Here is a 17,497-nt window from a genome sequence, read left to right as displayed (position 1 = left end):
TCTCCGTCCAGCCTCCTGCATCATCGTATTCCACCGACAGCAATCCCTTCACAGCAAACTTTTTAATGGCGGCGAGTGCGCGACGAACATCCGATGCCACGTCCACCTCATCAGCACGAATCCCCGAGAACGAGAGCTGTCGAGGTCGTCGAGCGTGTTCACGCCTCAAAAGTCTGCGGTAATTCCTGAGCCAACCCGCAGGGTCCTCTTCTGTGAGCGAGCTGGCGTCGCTCGGCGTCATCTCATGGTGCTCATCTCCGACCCATCAGACTCAGCCCGTTCAGATACCGTCGACGCTCTCCCGCTAACACTGCTTCCGCCGCCGCTTCAGATGCGTCCACCGCCTTCTCTCATGGCTATCTGCAGTCGCCCGACCTCGTAGTCGTTATTGCCGGGTGGCGTCTGTGCTTGTCATTGCTTGACCTCGAACGAGAATTGATCCTTAATCTCGCTGGCGGTGACTGTCGCCGCCGCCTCCGCCGCCGCAGCATACGTCATTACGCCACGAGCCTCAGCGACAGCCGAGTCAGAAAAAAACCACCGAATCCGCAGCATTCAGCCCGCGACAAAGTTAATGCCGTCTTTCCAGCGGGTCAGGTCCACACGATACGCAATTAATTAAGAGTCGAAGATTAATACGTGGGTCCGACCGCTTGTGCTTCTCCGGCGCCAGGCGATGTCTCCTCCGTCTGCTGCCATCGCTTTCTCATAAAGTCCGCCGTGCCAGCTCCGGCGGCGTCTACCCGCAGTCCACGAACTGGATCCACGGACTGGAGAGCAGAACGCGACGACCGGCAATCGTCCGCCGCGTTGTCGCCGAAACAAACTCTTGCGCCCACGGGCGGCGGATAGATTATGATGACAATATTGAACCGCCAGCGGGCGCGATGCGCCAACGAGACGGGCCCTTGCCCGGCATCCAGCGAAGCGATACCTGGATCAGAACATTGCGGCGCTTGCCGGCGAACAATACCGCGTAGCTGGATCGGGCTGCGTTAACACCAAGATTTAACGCGGCCCATGACTTCGTCTCGAAGGCCACAGGCGCCTTGAGTTCATCTCCGTAATCCTCGCCGGGAAGCGGCGGCATACCCGTCATTTCCTGAGGCTATTACGTTGGCGGCTAACGCTCTGTTCGTCCTTTCAGCGTCGTCGATCCTTTCTTTCGGGCGCCTTGACCGACAGCTCGTCGTCATATCAGTGGACGCGACGTCGTCTCAGGACGGACGGCGATCATCGCTGCCGTCGTCCGCCGGCGCCAGCAATGAACCGCCGATATCGAGCAACTGAACAACCAACTTAACCCTTAATGACCGATGGAGACCCAGCACGTGGTGCACGACCAGACGACGCCAGCCTCGCCAAAGATCCGGCAATGATCGGCGATCCGATCCGCCATGCCGGCGATCCTCGTCATCTTATCGCCGTGGTGAAATTTCTGATTACTAATGGAGCGGTGTGGGTTCATGATGGGTTTAATGAGGGAACAATTGACAGCGGCAACAGGTTGGCCCGATCGACGCCGTTGATGTCGAACTGAACAATTCGGCCTGAAGCGCTGGGATCGCGATCGACGCCCAGTTGATAATGCGGAAACCGCTGATCAGTATTGAATAACGGGATAAAGATTAAGGTTTACAAACTGATTTCCGCGCCAGCTCGTCCTCGTCGGGACGTCGGACGCCGATGGCTAATTAAGCGCTGGAGCGTTATCGCGGCATCAGAGTCTGTCATGGATCACAATGGATGAACAAGAAGCTGAAACGCAATGATGCTGGATGCTGCAATGGCCGTAACAGCGTAATAATGGCCAGGGGCCGTCACGCCATTAAAGTGGCAAGACAGTTGAAGAACTGGATAAACTACGCTTTCATAGTCGCTCGCGAATTGGAAGCTACAGCACAATATCAACCGAGGGCACGGCGGGGTTGTGATGCACCTTCAGAGCCTGGCTGCGGAGCCGCTTCCATCGTCGGCCTTGCCGTCGTATTCCAGTGACTGCCCAAGTGATACCGAAACACTGGATGGAGGAAATGACATCGAGGACAAACAAACTCCTGATGATAGCCGTTTGGTTGCGTCTCAGGCTGCGCTCTACAAGTGTCTTATGAAGCGCCAACGACTACAGGAGCCTTACACTGCTGGCACCAAGTTATCCCCGTCGCGAATTGGTGTGAATCTAAGCCGCCGCGACCGTGAAGATATGGGTGTTTGAAGGAGTGGTGTACCGCTACAACGCCGCTGAGCTATCAGGCAAGAAGTGCTGTTGCTGACGAAGGACGTGCTGTTATTTTACCGATCGTACGCTTCCAGCGCTGAGAACCAGGTGCCGTGCTCTCACATTATCGGCGCTCGAGCTGTTGAAATGCCGTCAAATGCTACGTGCCGCGATGGTTCTGAAGGCACTGACAACTCACGCGATGCGTGGGTGAGGGTATTACTGTACTGCAATACCAAGGCCAACTTCGACCACGCGCTTCAAGGTGAGATGTACATCGGATTCGCGGCCACCACTGCTCTTCGACCCGCAAATCGCGTCGAGCTCAACTCGCGGTTGCTTTTCCCGCAGCTGAAACAGCAAGAACTACCGAGCGATGGCGCCACTGCCCGAGAAGGCGCCGAAACCATTTCTGCTGATACCATTCCTGGTGCCATGAAACTTGTGAAACGCACGCTGAGGTGCGCTTCACATCTCAACAACGCTCAGCACCTTTCCGTGACCGATGTGCTGGCGTTCTTGGACAATGCTAGTGCGCTGCGAGCAGTGGACTTGCAGCTGCTGCAGGACTCGGGTTCGCACGAGGAGCAGGTGGCTTTTACCTGAATCTGTACCCACAGTACTCGCGCACGCTATGATCGCTCAAGGATTTCCGCGCGGCAAAGGACAGTGGAGTCACTTCCTCGCGCGTACATGCTACGCGCTGAGTCGGGGTCCAGAAGGCGAAACCGTCACTTTGTCGCTAGCTGAAATTGAGCACGTGATTCTGCGAGCACGCTTACCTCGCGCCGAGCTACCACACCTGAGCGAGCAGTATTATTGCGGCTGCCAACGAACCAGCGAGTCGACTGCGCAACCTCGGGCTCCAGCATCCAGATTTTCGCCTCAGCCTAGCGTTGGTGCTGAATCACATGGGCAGCGAAGAGATCGTGATTTACGAACCGGAGCACGCACGATCAGCTAAACGCAGTTCTGCGTTCACTCCTAAAGCGCAGCAGCGCTCAAGGTTACCTGGAAATGAAGGAAGACTCGAACACCATCGTGCTACCGCGCGTATTCGAGTGGTATCGCCATGATTTCGGCGGTGTTGCTCGTGTGCGAGCAGGCCAGCATGACGACGCTTCCGTGATTTACTGCGTGCGCAAGCTGCTGGGCTTCATGGACGGGAGACTGCAGCTTCAAGTGATCAACGGGGCTCGATGACGCCCCTCTCTGCACCAAATACCGTTCGTTCAAGTACACGCCCAAGACCACGCTGGTGGAAGACAAGAGCTTCCAACCATCCGTGTCCGAAGACAGCGCCGAAACTGACGACTGATTTCCAAGAAGACGACAGGACAACTCAACTGTAGCCGCTCCAACGTTCATCGGCCGTCGTATGTATATTTATCATTCTAGAGTTCGTTAGCAAGCAGGCTTCCGCTGTAGCGATTCAATCTAACTCGTGTACCCATTAGCGTCCACTTCAACCTGATTTTGCACTTCAACTTCCATTTTGATGGTCGGCGACCGAAAAGATCAACTTTTCGTCACAAGGGTTCATTTCACGTATTACTGGTTCTTTTGGTTGGCTCGCCTTGCTCCCTCTGTATTCATCCGCTCTACTCTTGCTACAGGGTGGGGTGAACACAACAACAAACTGAGATTTTCCAGACCAAAACCCAATAATAATAATATCAATACGCCTTGGACGTTCGCTCACTGACGCGCGCCGCTTACTTCGATCTGCTGCTGCTCGACTTCTAACACGCCGCCCACTTCTTGGTTCTTCCCATCCATTAACTTCTCCGCTATAAGCACGATGCTGTCGGCCGAACAGAAGTACATTCAGCCAATACTCGCCCAGCAAACGGCTGGCAGACATTGACACGGAAATCCAGGAAATGTGGGATCCAGATACGACCTCTTATTGCGAGGAGGTTGGCGAAGAATTTGCCGTGCCGTTCGAGGTAGGGGGGGTCCATGTGGTTGTCGGGTTTAATACATTCCAGCATCTTCACAATTCGCTCGTTGCGCACTATGTTTTCCCCAAAATCTTGAAGTGATGGCAATCCCGGTTAGCACTGCGGCCGACAAACAACACGCGCACACTTAGTTTCATGCTCTTATCACATATTTTTCATCCAGTTCATAACGCGCAACGTACTTGTCATAGGAGGCACCATAATGTCCAGCATCGCGCATCCGATATCAGAGCTAGCTTTTTTGAATATTGTGTGATTGAAACGACGTGGGTCCAGCCACGTGGTGGTAGTCTCCGGCCGAACTGTCCTCCCGACTCACGCGCGCCCACGACACTGAACCGTCTGCCGGGTTAATAGCACTGAAGGGAACAAATCAGCATCAAAAGTTAGCTCGTGCAGAACTGATCAAGCAAGTAAAGGCATTGGACGCACTCTGCGGTAAAAGTGGCATCCTCGTATGCAATCTCATCTCCAGCTTCCAACGTTTGGATCTCGGCATCGGACACAATGTCGTACGACGTTACCTTCGCAGCGCCATACAATCTGTTCGCAGAAAAAAAGATAAATTAGCCCTCCGCGCACATCCCACACACTCCGATAGCAGACCAGTTTCTTACACTCTCGTGACGACGCTCATGCCTGGGTGGTTATGCAGCGGGATAGTGCTGTTCGGGGGCATGAAAAGATGCCAATATCGATGGTGTCAGACTCCCAGAGCTTCCAGTAGTGCACGTCGTTCATGGTGCGCGCGATCTGCGGGGTCGTGGATACCGAAGTGGTCAGCCCGCAGCGCATTGCACAGCGCCACGACGGGGCTCAGCATGGTCTCCACCTGCTTCAGCGACAGCCTGGTGTTGGGGAACTCGGCTCTCTCGACGCCGAGCTGCGTCAGCGTGTGGTTATGCGTGGCGAGCATCTGGTGTACGACAAGTTGCACCCCTGAGAGTCCCTGTAAGCTGGCGCTGGCGGCCTGTTCGGCCTCGAGGGCCTTCTGTGCCTCCTTTGCCTGCACTGGCCGCCGCCGCGACAAGCGCGTCTTCCTTGGAGAGGGCGGGTTGGGCAGCGACACGCCGCCGTTCGAGAGCTTCCGCGGCTTGCCATCGAGGCCGTACTCAGGCTCCTCCAGGCAGTGGCGGATGGACCTGGGGCTTATTATGGGGCTGCCGCTCACTTTAAACACATTGTGCGGCTCTGCATCAGTGGCCGGGGTCTCCCGGGACGCGTGCGCGCGTGGGGTCAATGCGCTTGGTATCTTCTGTCGGGGCATGACGTGGCGGTGGTTCCTGGATCTGGCGGAGCTGGAGCTGGTGGGGCGGGCGCCTGACGAGTCCGTTGTAGTGGTGGCTCGGGTCGTAGGCGGTGGCGGGCTCCGGATGCGGCTCTCGGGCGAGAGGAACCCTCCGGGGACGACGAGAAGGTGGGAGTGGAGGTGGCGGAGGAGCTAGAGCTCGGGTACTCGCGCAGGAAGCAGTAGACGAGCTTGCCGACGTCCTCCTTGTGTCTTCTGCTGGGGCTGGAGCTGGCGCTGAGCTTGGACTGGACGACGCGGGTGGCGGCGGACTCGCTGCTGCTGCTGCTGCTGCTGTTGCTGCTGGCAGAGGGGGCAGAGAGCGTGAGACTTGGCCATGGTGACAGGAGAGGTGGTCAGGCCGGCGGCCGCCTCCCCTCGTCCACGGAGACGACGAGGCGTGAGCCCTCGGGGCGCTTCCTCTTCTTGCTGGCTGCCAGCGTTCACTGAGAGGAACGACGACACAGTGGCGCGCCTCGGGAGATGGAGGCGACGCCACAGCGCGGCAGGGGCGGAGGGCGGGGGCTCTACTGACTGCGCTTTTACAGAGTGCAGGCAGGCGCCCGAGGCGTGCAAGGGAGGGCTAACGCAGGGCAGAACCTTCTCACGGTCAAAGCTTACTTACCGAGGGGAGGAAGCTCGGGCGGCGCTGGCTGGGAGTATAGGCTAGTGGCTGTGGCTCATGGACACGCGCGGGGAATGCGAGTGATTCTAGCAGCGTGCGTTTCTCTTCCGCCTGCAAGACACGCCGCCGCGACAGTTGGTGGAAGGTGGCGCCAAAACAGGGTGGGGTTGACCGTAAACGGAGGGCAAAACACGGTGGGAAGTCCCCGGAACTGGCGACGACGACAATAGAATGCTGTTTGGAGTGAGGACCGGAAATGACAACATGGTTTTTGTAATAAAACCACAGGATGCAACCCCGTACCGGCTGTCATATAAGTTGACGAGGGAATATGTGTATTGGCAGGGTCTGTGCTGCACAGCACGACTTAAACTGCGGAAAGGAGATATGTGTTCCTGCAGGCCATGTGGTCTCGAAAACACGACCGCATGATAGGGCATTATTTGGCCGGATGGCGTTCGTGGCACTCGTACGTAGTGTTAAATGCGTCGAGTCGGCACTCGCCAGCGCCGACGTCGCGGTCACCGACAGTGTCAAACCACAGCAGCCGACTCTTTGCTTTTCCCGACGATGCTGCGGCCATTCTTGCCGGCGATATCATGGCGGCACGAGCTTCCGACCGGCTTTCAAGCAAGCAGAGATTTGCTCGCTTTGTGGTCCACACGTCGTGCTGAGCCGGTAAAGCCGCGCAGCGCGTGCTCCTCGTGTCTCTGGGCCGACATAAAGACATGGGCATCGCCATTCCAATGCTTTCTTGCTGCCAGGTTGTGGCGCGAGTTGTTTCCGGGGCTTGGGCACTGATCAATCGCTTTTAGGCTCAGTTTTGCTTTGGACCATTTGCAGCGAATGGGTCGCAGCCGGTTTTCACGTGAGATCAGAATGAAATAGCATTGGCCGGCGCTCTGTCTTTGTATGTGGATAAAGTGTTGAAGCGCAAGGACAAATTACGCCCAGCCCTGCTAAAACCGCGGTTTTAGCCTATCTCGCAGGGGCAACGAGGTCAAGCGGCCAGATTGGCCTCGGCCACGAGCTCCCAGGTTTCGACGGACCCGAGCGTGCGCCACAGCTGCAGCTTCTCCATCTGCCACGACACAATCGATCAGCTCGCACTAAAATGCAGGGCAAACAACACAGCAGAAGCACCACCAACAGCAAACGGCAACCCCACCTTCAGCCTCCGCCCATCGAGGCTCGGTCGTAATTCTTTCGCCAGCTCTGCGCGCGCCGCGTTTGCGAGATCCCCGTAGATGAAACTGCATACGCCAGTAGCACTCTTCGTCAACGCCCGCGCTGATTTGCCCGCACTTGGCAGCCTCGAATCGTGGACGAGAACCCCAGCCCGATCCAGCTCGACGAGCTTTGCCGAGCGAGCAGTAAAACTTACCTCACGTGGGGCATGAACTCGTCGCTCCTCTCTACCGCGTAGATCTGCACCATGAAGCAGTGCGCCACAATTGGCGTAAGCACCCAGCAGCCACAAGCTGGCAAGAGCTATTCGTCCGAAATGCAACCTCACCTCTTTGGCGCGGCGGTGCGCGTTCGCCAGCTCGTCGGTGAGCGTCAGCAGTCCGAAGACACACTGGAAGTAGAGTTCATCCTGGGAACAGCAAACAGCACTCATCGAGTAAGACACTCGCGCTACAGCAGATCGGAGCGCCATTCTCACCTTGAACGTCACCGTCTCGATCTCCGCGTCCAGCACGCGGAGTGCGTCCGCCAACTCCGTCAGCTTCGCCACAGCGTCCTCCGCTTGCAGGCCCTGCCATAGTCACACACACACAGAAAATCATTGAGTTAAACTTCACAACAGACAGTAGTGATACAGTAGAGAAGCTGCCCACCTTCACGCCGGACACGACCGTCATATGCGGCAGGAAAGGCGGCGTGAGCAGCCGCGTCGCGTACGCCTTGATAACGCCTCCGAGTTCTTGTGCCACCGCTGGCCCCGGCACAGCCCAGACGGAGAAGCCCGCCACCAGGTCGGTCGCTTCCTGTGAGTCCGCCATAATGCTCCCGGGAATGTATTGGCGCTTCATTCAAAACACAAATCAAAAGAACGACTCTGATTGGTCAAAGCGCGCTTCAACATGCACAAGTCGAACAGAAAAGAATTGTAGCAAGTACTAAGTACGTCCAAGGCAAGCTCACCACCTCCATCGCATGCAGGATATATGTACGCGATGAAGCTGTGAGTGTGCTCCTCGAGTCGAACAGGAAAGTGAGCAAAGCTGAAGGCCACTTCGATGGCTTTCGGGCCAGTCTTTATAGTACAAACGGCAAGATGGATCGACAATTGGGATCGATCACCGTGAAAACCGCGTTGAAGTGATTTCGAGCTGCTGTAGAACCTGCACTTGATTGTGCTCCTTCGCCGCTCAAAGCGGCCTGGTGATCTCGGTGGGTCACAAACGTTCGTCCAGGCGGCTCCAGTGCTCTCCTCGGCAATAGCCAAACGAATTCAGCTTAGGATAGGACTTTGCACCGCTAGCCAGGAGATTTCTACCTGCGTAGTGACTTCGAATGCACGACACCTAACAAAGCAAATGAGCGCAAGACTGCCAAAACGTAATTTACTCGGAGGCCTCTATCTGGCTCTTGACGGTGGCAAGCTGCTTGGCGAAGGCAGCCTCTCCAACCTGCAAGGCGCCCTCCTCGGTCGCCTCCAGTTCCGGCATCTCCTTCAGACACGCCAGAATGGCCATCGCCGAGGTCTCCAACTCGCTCATGGCCTCGACCAGTTCATCGGTTCCAATCGGAGGTACAACGCCGCACCAAAGTCCACGATGGCGCCCTGCGCCGCCGTGTAGCTCACATCCAGCCTGGCCGTCCACTTGAGGAACGTGTCCTGGTCGTTCGTGATGGTCAGTTTCTTGATGGTCAGCACGCCGCGCTTCATGATTGCCGCACACATCGACAGCAGCTTGACGCCGCTCTGGAACAGTGTGCGCTCCTCCTCCGTCAAACTGGAGTCAAAGCCAAACTCGTCGTCCTGCTCCACCTCGTCTAGTGCCGGCGCCTGGCTGTCGCTTTCCTCCTGTTCGGCGAGGAACTCCTTCAGCTCATCAACCGTCGAGTTCAACATCGTAATGCACTGTCGACAAAAGATTATCATCAGCATGATCGGCGTATTAGCAATTCCAATTGGCCGGCGCACCTGCAGCATACTGCGCTTGGATGCCACGCAGTTAGACTTGGACACACGAGCCGTCGAGTATTCCCACACACGGCCAGTGAGCTGCGGCACGTGGGCCAGGTCACCCTTCTCAATGGCCTTCGTAAGGTCGTGCACGCTCTTGATCAAGCGACTGCAATGACAAACAAACAAACAACAGCAATAGCAACATCACCGTCAGCTCTCACTTCAACGTGCCAGTCTCCGCGCCGCAGCAAGCAGTCATAGCCCATGAAGCTGCAACTACAATTGCTCACGTACACTGCATCGCTGATGATTTCCGAGGCGAGCGACGGTCCTGCGCCGCAGAATAGCGCAACGGTGGTGGCGGCCAGCAGCTGCTCGCAGGGCTTGTCCAGCGCCTCGCAGATGCTGGCGGCCTCCTCCTTCTTGGGCGTCTTGCTGTACACGAGCGAGAACTTGGTGACCGTGTGACCGATGGCTGCCGTGGCCTAAAATTCACGCAATTAGCGTCAGATTCAGCGCCAACACGCAGTAGCAGCAGCGGATTGTGTCACAGCACATCAAAGCACTCACCGCGACGAAGACCTCGCGCGCGACGTCGAAGTCCGCCTGCTGCAGCCAGAACGTGGGCTGGAAGACGCGCTGCTTCTGGTTCTTGTCCTGCAGCTCGTCCAGCTGCTCCAGGTACTTGGCCAGTTGCGCCTCGAACGCCGTCAGGAAGCTCGCCATCGTATACAGTACGTCACTCACGCCGAAAGTGCTCGTTGCCTCCAGCCAAGAGACCGTGGGTCCCAAATTAATCCCGTCTATCCGCCCAATATAACAATATTGACCATTATTGCTTATTTTGGGTCGTTGTTAGTTTGGGTTGCGTGTCAGCCCGTGACGTGGACCACACCGACGCATTACGCGGAAAGTGAGTGCAGCAATACCTGCAGCTGCAGTCAGAGGAGCCTCCTGCGCCTCCCCTCTCCACTCCGCCGTAGCTCGCGCGCGCCATGCAGATGATGGGCCTGGAGGCCGACGACGCGCTGGACGAATGGGAGTGGCCCGCGCACTGCCCGGCGCAGCGCGAGATGGAGAACCACCTGCGCTGCCAGATCTGCGGCGACTTCTTCCACGGGCCGGTGCTGCTGCCCTGCTCGCACACCTTCTGCTCGGCCTGTGTGCGCCGCTTCCTGCAGAGCAAGGGAACCAACGCCTGCTGCCCGCAGTGCAAGCAGCCCTGTTCGGCGCGCGACCTGGTGCCCAACCGCGCGCTGGAGCAGGTGGCGCTGCTGTTCGAGAAGTCCAAGCCGGAGCTGCTGCGGCGGCTGCAGGGCGGCGCGTCGGCCCCGAGCTCCGCCACGTCCACGCCCAACACGGACGGCGGCAAAACCCGCAGCCAGAGCAAGAGCAAGAGCAAGAGCAAGCAGGACAGGCCCGAGCGCATGCCGCTCGTGTCCTACAGCGTCATGCGGGACAAGGAAGTGCGCAAGCTGCTCGACTCCATCAACGTCCGCGTGCCCACCAAGAACCGGGACGAGATCATCCAGATACACAAAGAGGTGGGGGGGCGGCACTGGGTCCGGGTCTGTATTCTGCATGTCAGATAGGCCTCTTTGCTCATTTTTGGTTGGCTGCACTTGGATGGTCGATTGTTTTTTTGTTGCTTTTTTGCTTTGTTTTTCTTGTTGGTGCCGTGTAGTACGTGCTGCTGTCGAACGCTCAGGCAGATTCGGTGAACCCGAAAAGCACGGCTCAGCTGCGGGAGGAAGTGGTGCGGAACCACTACGCGAGAATTCAGCAGAAGGCCAAGGCAGATGCGTTCAAGCGCTCTCATAGTGGCGGGGAGAATGCGGGGAGCGGGAACGCGGCGTCTCCTGCGTCGGGCGTGTCGGTGCAAATGCGCGCCAATTTTGAGAAACTTAGACAAGACATTGCCGACCGGAAGGCGGGGAAGAAGCCGCCGACGCCAGCGACGGACACGTCGTCAGCAAATACCCCAGCAAAGTCTCAGGGCAAAGCTGCAGAAGGAGATGCGGCGTCTGTCGGGGTGTGGCGCCATTTTTGCGCATTGGACACCAGCATCAAACAGGAGTTCTATGTGAACTCGTTGACGCATGAAATTCGAGTTGAGTTGCCGTCGCCACTCTTGCAGGAACAGTCACCAGCGAATCGCTACGATGATTTGGGCGGTGTTGCGCGTGCTGTGGCTGAGAAAGAATCGGCAGTGACGGGCCGCAACAGTGCAGCCAAGACACCGGTCAAGGCGAAGGCAAAGGCCAAACGGGCTATTGCTCCGGCATTTGCTTCACCTAACGCAACATCAGAGTTCCAGAGTGCTACCGAGGAGATCGTTGTCTCTGACAACGAGGAGGAGGACGGAGAGGAGGGGCAGGAGCTAGTGAGTGAAGGCAGGAAGCGAGAAAGCCTGGGCAAGCATGCTCGGAGTAACGATGATAGCGACTCGACAGCCGGTGATTCTATTGCCGCGAGTGCGGCTGCGAATGCTGAGGATGACTCTGGCGAAGCGGCTAGCGAGTGGCAGTGCTCCAGGTGTACATTAATCAACGAGCCGGCATGTCAGCAGTGCGAGGCTTGCGGCTTCGAGCCGGTCCCTGCGAAGAAGCGTCTGCGGAAGAAGATGCATTTCCAAAGCAAAATATCTTTGTCATAGACTTCAGTTTGATTGTTTGCGGTTCCGCTTTCACTGCGATGCACAATAATGCGAGTGCTTCCGAGTCTTCCGTCCATGGAATTTACGTTACTTGAGGGAATGGGCTGCTCTTTTGTCTATGATAGCAGCGCCTTGAACTCCTCGTACTCGATCTCACCGCTGCCGTCCGTGTCCAATTCGTCTAGCATCCGGTCGATGTCGATAGGTAGACCAAAGTCCTTCTTGATGAGCTGGACCAGCATTTTGCGCTCCACGTGGCCCGTCTTGTCCACGTTTCCCCACAAGCTACAAATGCGTCTATGAAGTCGGACTCGTCGTCAAACTGCGCAGCACGAAGTTTCTGAGCTTCAATCACCTGCAGGAACTCGGCGAACTCAATTTCACCGCTATGGTCGTTGTCAACTTCCGCGATCATCTGGAACAGCTCCTCGTCTGTAGGTTTCTGTCCCATGGCCTCAAGCACCTTCGAGAGCTCGTACTTGTCGATGGTGCCACTGCCATCCTTGTCAAAGTGCACGAACGACTCGCGGCACGCGTCGATTTCTTCCTGCGTGAGAATCATGAACACAAGTCCAAGCTCTAGTAGCTGTTAGGCAAAGCAAATCGGCAGCAATAGCCTGCGACGCTTCAATCCAGCAACGTATACAGACAAATAGACAAATAGACAAATAGACAAATAAACTCTATGGAACGTTGAAAACAGCAGCCACGTGTAATCAAAGATAATGCTAAACAGCACTTCCGGGCTCCACATACATCGTGGCGCAGTACATTGCATCTTCATGTTGCTTTCAGTTCCTTCAAACGATGCTAAATCGCACGCGTCCTTCAATTTCTTGTGCGTTGATGATTATCTTCTTGCTTTCCTTAGATTTTGATCAACAAAATCTCACGCACGTACAGCGTCTGTCAAAACGCATGGTAGTCACGTGAGTCAGCATGGATACACAATGTTCAATATTCATCAACAGCAGCAACAGACACATCGACGTACCCAAAGGCGCTCACGCTTCTCCTGCGTGGGCAACAGACGGACGAGCTGGGGCACAAGCTCCTTCATCTGAGCGTGCGAGCAAATAGATAGCAGGTAGCTGAAGTAGGCATCCAGGGACATGCCATCTTGGCCGAAAAGGCGGCAGTTGTCCTTGAACACCTGCAGGTTCGCGTACGGGCACTTGGTCTGCACGAAGTTCATCACCTCCGAGTACACCTGCTTCATCTCTGCGCCCTTCGCAGATGGTGGGAGGGGCGGCACGGGCTGCTGAGGGGCCTTGGGGGCAGCAGGCTGCACGAACGAGTTGTACATGGCCTGTGCCTCCGGGGTGCCGTGTATGACGTGTTAGGTGCCGGTGCTGGGTATGACTTGTACTTCAACGACGGATTTGTCGGGTGTGAGTGCGTCGACTCGCTAGGCACTGGAGGTGCTACGCCGCTCTTTCGCTGCTCGAACTGCGCGTACAGCTCCCGTTCCGACTTGTACGAGCTGTATCGTCGGAGCCGCGGGTCATTGGGGTCCGGCTGCACACTAGTCGGCGCCGGCAGCGACGACGACGACGACGATATCCGCTGCTCGCGGTTGGAGTTGGAGAACGACGAGGTGCGCGCGCCCGAGAACGACGCGCGGGCAGCAGCGGCGTGGTCCGCAGCATCGGGCGTGCCGTTGCTGTTGCTATGGCGGTAGCTGTTGCTGGTGCTGGTGCGGCCCGACCCGAACGAGTTCGGGTTGGGCTCCACGCCGAGTCCCTGCTGCTCGCAGGCCCGGCGGATGGAGTCGAACAGCACGTCGCACGATCCGGGGGGTGGGGCCACCTGGCCGCTCAGGATCTCGTTGGGGGTGACCTTGCGGCCGTAGAACTGGCTGTTCATCTCGCCGCGCACCATGAACGTGGAGCCGTGCAGGCCCACGCCGGCGAACGCGCCCTTGGCGTGGCTGTACGTGTAGTTGCCGCTGACGCCGCCTCCGCCGGCGTTGACGCTGGCGCCGGCCGACCGGCCCACGGGGCCCACAGCCAGATCCAGGCCGGCGCCCACGGAGATCTGCGTGCCCTTCTTGAAGGTCTTGACGGCGCTCGGCGAGCCCAGCACGATGAGGAAGTCGATGATCTCGCCGCCGATCTCGGCGCCGAAGCCCATGCCGGCCGTGCCGATGCCCGAGGGCGGCGACCAGGAGCCGTCCTCGAGGCGGGCCACGACCACGCCCGTGCCCATCTTGCCGGTCCAGATCATGCCGGCCTTGACGACCGTGAGGAAGGCCAGGCCCGCGGCGTTTTGGATCATCTCGGCGGGGATGGCCGAGTCGGCGTCCACCGTGGAGCGGAAGCACGAGTCCAGGATGGCGGCGGCCTTGACGATTTCCTTGTCCATGGTCGAGTGGTAGGGCATGTGGAGCGGCATGGCGGCGGCGGGGGGCGTGGTGACGCTTAACGGAGCTCTTGCCTTCCTGCTTCTCGGTTCTCTTTGCCTAGTCGGACAGCGATATGATGAGCGTCAGAACTGTGCATCTTGGAGTTTGTATAGTTCGCGTGGTGTGTCTCACACGAGGGACTTGTATTCGGAGTGCACCCATCGAGGGATGGGCAGAGTGTCAGTGTGATGAGGGAAACGAAGGGTTCGATTGAGTGACTGGTCGGACTAATTTTTCGAGCCCTCGTCTACGTCCTCGAGGACGAGTGAGCATGCCAGGAAGATCGCCATTGTCACAGGTGGACGAGAAAGTGGCGAGCGCCATGCCATGGCGGCCATGCCCGCGTTCGCCCCTGCTGCTGCACCGCTGTGTAAGCGAAGCTGGCCGCTCAGGATGGGCAGCAAGCCCAGCGCCCAGCGCCCAGCGATCCAACGCAGCGCACAGACATGTTCAACGGACCTCTTGCGCTCAGTATGCTGTGCCCGTGACGTGGACGCTCACGCTCCACTCGACAGCCATGGTGTTCTCTGCCTGCAGCTAGAGGTGAAGCACCCCTAGACTGACTGCGTTTGCCCTGCCAAGTTGGCAGTGCCAACACCAATCTGCAGCTCGCCTGTGCACCTTCAAGTCGCAGTGCATCCGCTCAAAAAGATCCCTGCAAGACTACATGTAGACCACCAGCTGCGAAGCTGAAGTACATGTACCTTACCTTGTCCTTGGCCCTTGACCTCCTCGACCACCACCACCCACTGCGGAGCAACCATCGCCTGCCAGCATTGCTGCATACGGAAGAAACATCGTCGTTTTGGGGGTCCTCCCTTGCGGGAAGAAGATTTATTTGCTATTACATGGGAGAGAACGCCGCGGCGCCAATGCCCCGAGACGACCTCAGCTCAGCTGAAACCAACCAAGCACTCAGCCACCTCAAACCATCAACGCCGCCGCGGATACTAACGCCGGAAAGCGGCTACTGTACGCCGCCACCCGGAGACCAGACAGAGCGAACGAACGCTGTGCTACGCTTACAGCACGTTCACGCAGTTCAGGTTGTGGTACGCCTGGTGCAGACGAGCGATCATCGACTCCTCCGACTTGCGCACCCACACACGCGGGTCGTAGTACTTCTTGTTCGGGGCGTCCGGGCCCTCGGGGTTGCCGATCTGGCCCTGCAGGTAGCCCTTCTTGTCCTCGTAGAACTCGCGCAGGCCGTTCCAGTACGCCCACTGCGTGTCCGTGTCGATGTTCATCTTCACCACACCGTTGCCCACGGCCGTCTGGATCTCCTGCGCCGTCGAGCCCGAGCCGCCGTGGAACACGAAGAACACCGGCTTCTCCGCCGCCAGACCCTTCTCCTTGGCCACGAACTTCTGGAAGTCGCCCAGGATCTCCGGGTGCAGCTTCACGTTGCCCGGCTTGTACACGCCGTGCACGTTGCCGAACGCCGCGGCGATCGTGAAGTACGGCGACACCGCGCCCAGCTCGTTGTACGCCAGCAGGATGTCCTCCGGCTGCGAGTACAGCGACGCGTTGTCCACGTCGCTGTTGTCCACGCCGTCCTCCTCGCCGCCGGTCAGGCCCAGCTCCACCTCCAGGATCAGGCCCATCTTGGCCATGCGCTCGAAGTACTTCTTGCTGATGGCCACGTTCTCCTCCATCGGCTCCTCCGACAGGTCCAGCATGTGCGAGCTCCACAGGGGCACGCCGTGCTCCGCGAAGTACTTCTCGTCCGCCTCCAGCATGCCGTCGAACCACGGCAGCAGCTTCTTGGCGCAGTGGTCCGAGTGCAGGATCACGGGCACGTTGTAGTGCTTGGCCATGGCGCGCACGTGGTACGCGGCCGCAATGGCGCCCAGGACCGAGCCGTTCTGGTTCTTGTTGTCGATGCCCTTGCCGGCGTAGAACGCGGCGCCGCCGTTCGACGTCTGGATGATGATGGGCGACTTGATGTCGCGCGCAGCCTGCAGAGCGGCGTTGGCCGTCGACGACGACGTCACGTTCACGGCCGGGATGGCGAAGTTGTGCTCCTGCGCGTACTTGTACACCTTCACCACGTCCTCGCCGTTGAGGACGCCGGGCTGCACGATGTCGAGGAGACCCATCTTGAGTTGGTAGGGGGTGGTTGCTGGGGGCTTGTGGGGTTCGAAGCGAGATTCGAAATGAGCTCTTCGGCTTGGGGGCTTGGGGGCAAAGGCAAAGGCGAGCGTTCTTTGCTGCGTTTTGCGCGTCATGGGGCCGCGTACGTCAGGCGAGGCTACTACGTCATGATATTTCGCATACCCTGCGAGAACGTATAGTTTGGCCTGTGGCAAGTCGAGCATGATCTGCGCCAGCAATCAAAGCCGCGAGGGCACAGCAGTCAGTCTTTGGCTGGAGACAAGGTGTTTGAAGATTCACCCGACGCAGGTGAGCGTGCTGTAGCTATTATTTGCGCGCCAGCAACACTTTGAACGAGAAAGCTCGCCCACACAGCCCGTCTACGAGTCGCTGGAGATTACCCCTCGCGGAATTAATCACCTGCGGTGATTAATGCGATCTTACGGCGGGTATCCGCTCGCTGCGCGTTGTCCGGGTCAACTTGTCCCAAGACCTGCTCATGCTCATTGCCGAGTCCGCCCTGTTAAACCCAGCCGAAAGCGCTGGTTGCCACGCACGGGAAAAAGAAACACGCGCGCTCATGTGTCGCCGTTAGTCGCCAGCTTGCATGCACACATGCTCGCGGCGCTCGCCGCTGGCGGCCTTAACGGCGAGAGCCCAGGACGCCAGGCGGATCGCGCCTGCTACTTTTACAGAAACACGCGCCGTTTGATTCGCGTCAATCGTGTTACACTTGGTTTCACTATGCGCGCATTTTTCTTCAACCCGAATGGCTTCGTGTGACAAAGCCTTGTCAGCTCCCTCGAACGGGTTTGCCTCGCGACCCGCCGCCCGCTGAGGCGATTCCACCTCGTCTAGCGGGCAACCTCTGGAGGACGGACGGTCATCGCGCCGTGAGGTACACACACAGGGAGTAAGCGCGCCCGCGCTTGGCGGAGGGCGTTGTCAGAGTAAAACCCAGACCACAGTCCACGTCGAGCAGCGCTCTCTGAGTACAGCGGAATGTCGGCATTGCAATATGTTTTGGTGATGCTGGCGCCACTACAGGTAGAATCGCTGGTGCAGCCCGCACTTCGAAATCAGTCACGACAGCGACAGCGAGCTGGGCT

At 58.0% G+C, this 17,497-nt stretch overlaps 8 protein-coding genes across 8 annotated transcripts; 2 read left to right on the top strand and 6 right to left on the bottom strand.

The window, feature by feature from the left end:
* Positions 1 to 2,488: 2,488 nt before the first annotated feature.
* Positions 2,489 to 2,824, top strand: IUM83_13500 (Pleckstrin homology-like domain; the record flags this gene model as incomplete). The annotated part of the gene is made up of 1 exon (XM_067938179.1): positions 2,489 to 2,824. The coding sequence occupies one exon, from the start codon at positions 2,489 to 2,491 to the stop codon at positions 2,822 to 2,824; it is 336 nt and encodes a 111-aa protein (XP_067788248.1).
* A 1,590-nt stretch (positions 2,825 to 4,414) lies between these two features.
* Positions 4,415 to 4,819, bottom strand: IUM83_13499 (Palmitoyltransferase ZDHHC7; the record flags this gene model as incomplete). Its single annotated transcript, XM_067938178.1, has 3 exons — positions 4,415 to 4,541; positions 4,615 to 4,725; positions 4,800 to 4,819. 3 exons carry the CDS (start codon positions 4,817 to 4,819, stop codon positions 4,415 to 4,417), a joined length of 258 nt encoding a protein of 85 aa, XP_067788344.1.
* A 66-nt stretch (positions 4,820 to 4,885) lies between these two features.
* Positions 4,886 to 5,449, bottom strand: IUM83_13498 (uncharacterized protein; the record flags this gene model as incomplete). The annotated part of the gene is made up of 1 exon (XM_067938177.1): positions 4,886 to 5,449. The coding sequence occupies one exon, from the start codon at positions 5,447 to 5,449 to the stop codon at positions 4,886 to 4,888; it is 564 nt and encodes a 187-aa protein (XP_067788345.1).
* A 1,646-nt stretch (positions 5,450 to 7,095) lies between these two features.
* On the bottom strand, positions 7,096 to 8,101 carry IUM83_13497 (cyclic phosphodiesterase; the record flags this gene model as incomplete). Its single annotated transcript, XM_067938176.1, has 6 exons — positions 7,096 to 7,176; positions 7,264 to 7,348; positions 7,480 to 7,523; positions 7,612 to 7,692; positions 7,762 to 7,854; positions 7,937 to 8,101. The coding sequence occupies 6 exons, from the start codon at positions 8,099 to 8,101 to the stop codon at positions 7,096 to 7,098; spliced, it is 549 nt and encodes a 182-aa protein (XP_067788353.1).
* Positions 8,102 to 8,817: 716 nt separating this feature from the next.
* On the bottom strand, positions 8,818 to 9,960 carry IUM83_13496 (Glycoside-Pentoside-Hexuronide (GPH):Cation Symporter Family; the record flags this gene model as incomplete). Its single annotated transcript, XM_067938175.1, has 4 exons — positions 8,818 to 9,186; positions 9,250 to 9,400; positions 9,529 to 9,719; positions 9,805 to 9,960. The coding sequence occupies 4 exons, from the start codon at positions 9,958 to 9,960 to the stop codon at positions 8,818 to 8,820; spliced, it is 867 nt and encodes a 288-aa protein (XP_067788354.1).
* A 275-nt stretch (positions 9,961 to 10,235) lies between these two features.
* IUM83_13495 (E3 ubiquitin ligase) lies at positions 10,236 to 11,890 on the top strand (the record flags this gene model as incomplete). Its single annotated transcript, XM_067938174.1, has 2 exons — positions 10,236 to 10,778; positions 10,919 to 11,890. The coding sequence occupies 2 exons, from the start codon at positions 10,236 to 10,238 to the stop codon at positions 11,888 to 11,890; spliced, it is 1,515 nt and encodes a 504-aa protein (XP_067788351.1).
* Positions 11,891 to 12,006: 116 nt separating this feature from the next.
* IUM83_13494 (uncharacterized protein) lies at positions 12,007 to 14,284 on the bottom strand (the record flags this gene model as incomplete). Its single annotated transcript, XM_067938173.1, has 5 exons — positions 12,007 to 12,175; positions 12,256 to 12,476; positions 12,788 to 12,796; positions 12,885 to 13,199; positions 13,307 to 14,284. The coding sequence occupies 5 exons, from the start codon at positions 14,282 to 14,284 to the stop codon at positions 12,007 to 12,009; spliced, it is 1,692 nt and encodes a 563-aa protein (XP_067788352.1).
* A 1,032-nt stretch (positions 14,285 to 15,316) lies between these two features.
* IUM83_13493 (fructose-bisphosphate aldolase, class II) lies at positions 15,317 to 16,393 on the bottom strand (the record flags this gene model as incomplete). The annotated part of the gene is made up of 1 exon (XM_067938172.1): positions 15,317 to 16,393. The coding sequence occupies one exon, from the start codon at positions 16,391 to 16,393 to the stop codon at positions 15,317 to 15,319; it is 1,077 nt and encodes a 358-aa protein (XP_067788348.1).
* Positions 16,394 to 17,497: the final 1,104 nt, after the last annotated feature.

Source organism: Phytophthora cinnamomi (genome assembly GCF_018691715.1).
Source record: "Phytophthora cinnamomi strain GKB4 chromosome Unknown Contig54, whole genome shotgun sequence".
NCBI classification, from domain to species: domain Eukaryota; phylum Oomycota; class Peronosporomycetes; order Peronosporales; family Peronosporaceae; genus Phytophthora; species Phytophthora cinnamomi.
Note: the sequence above shows the minus strand (reverse complement) of the source record. Positions and strands in the feature narration are given on the sequence as shown.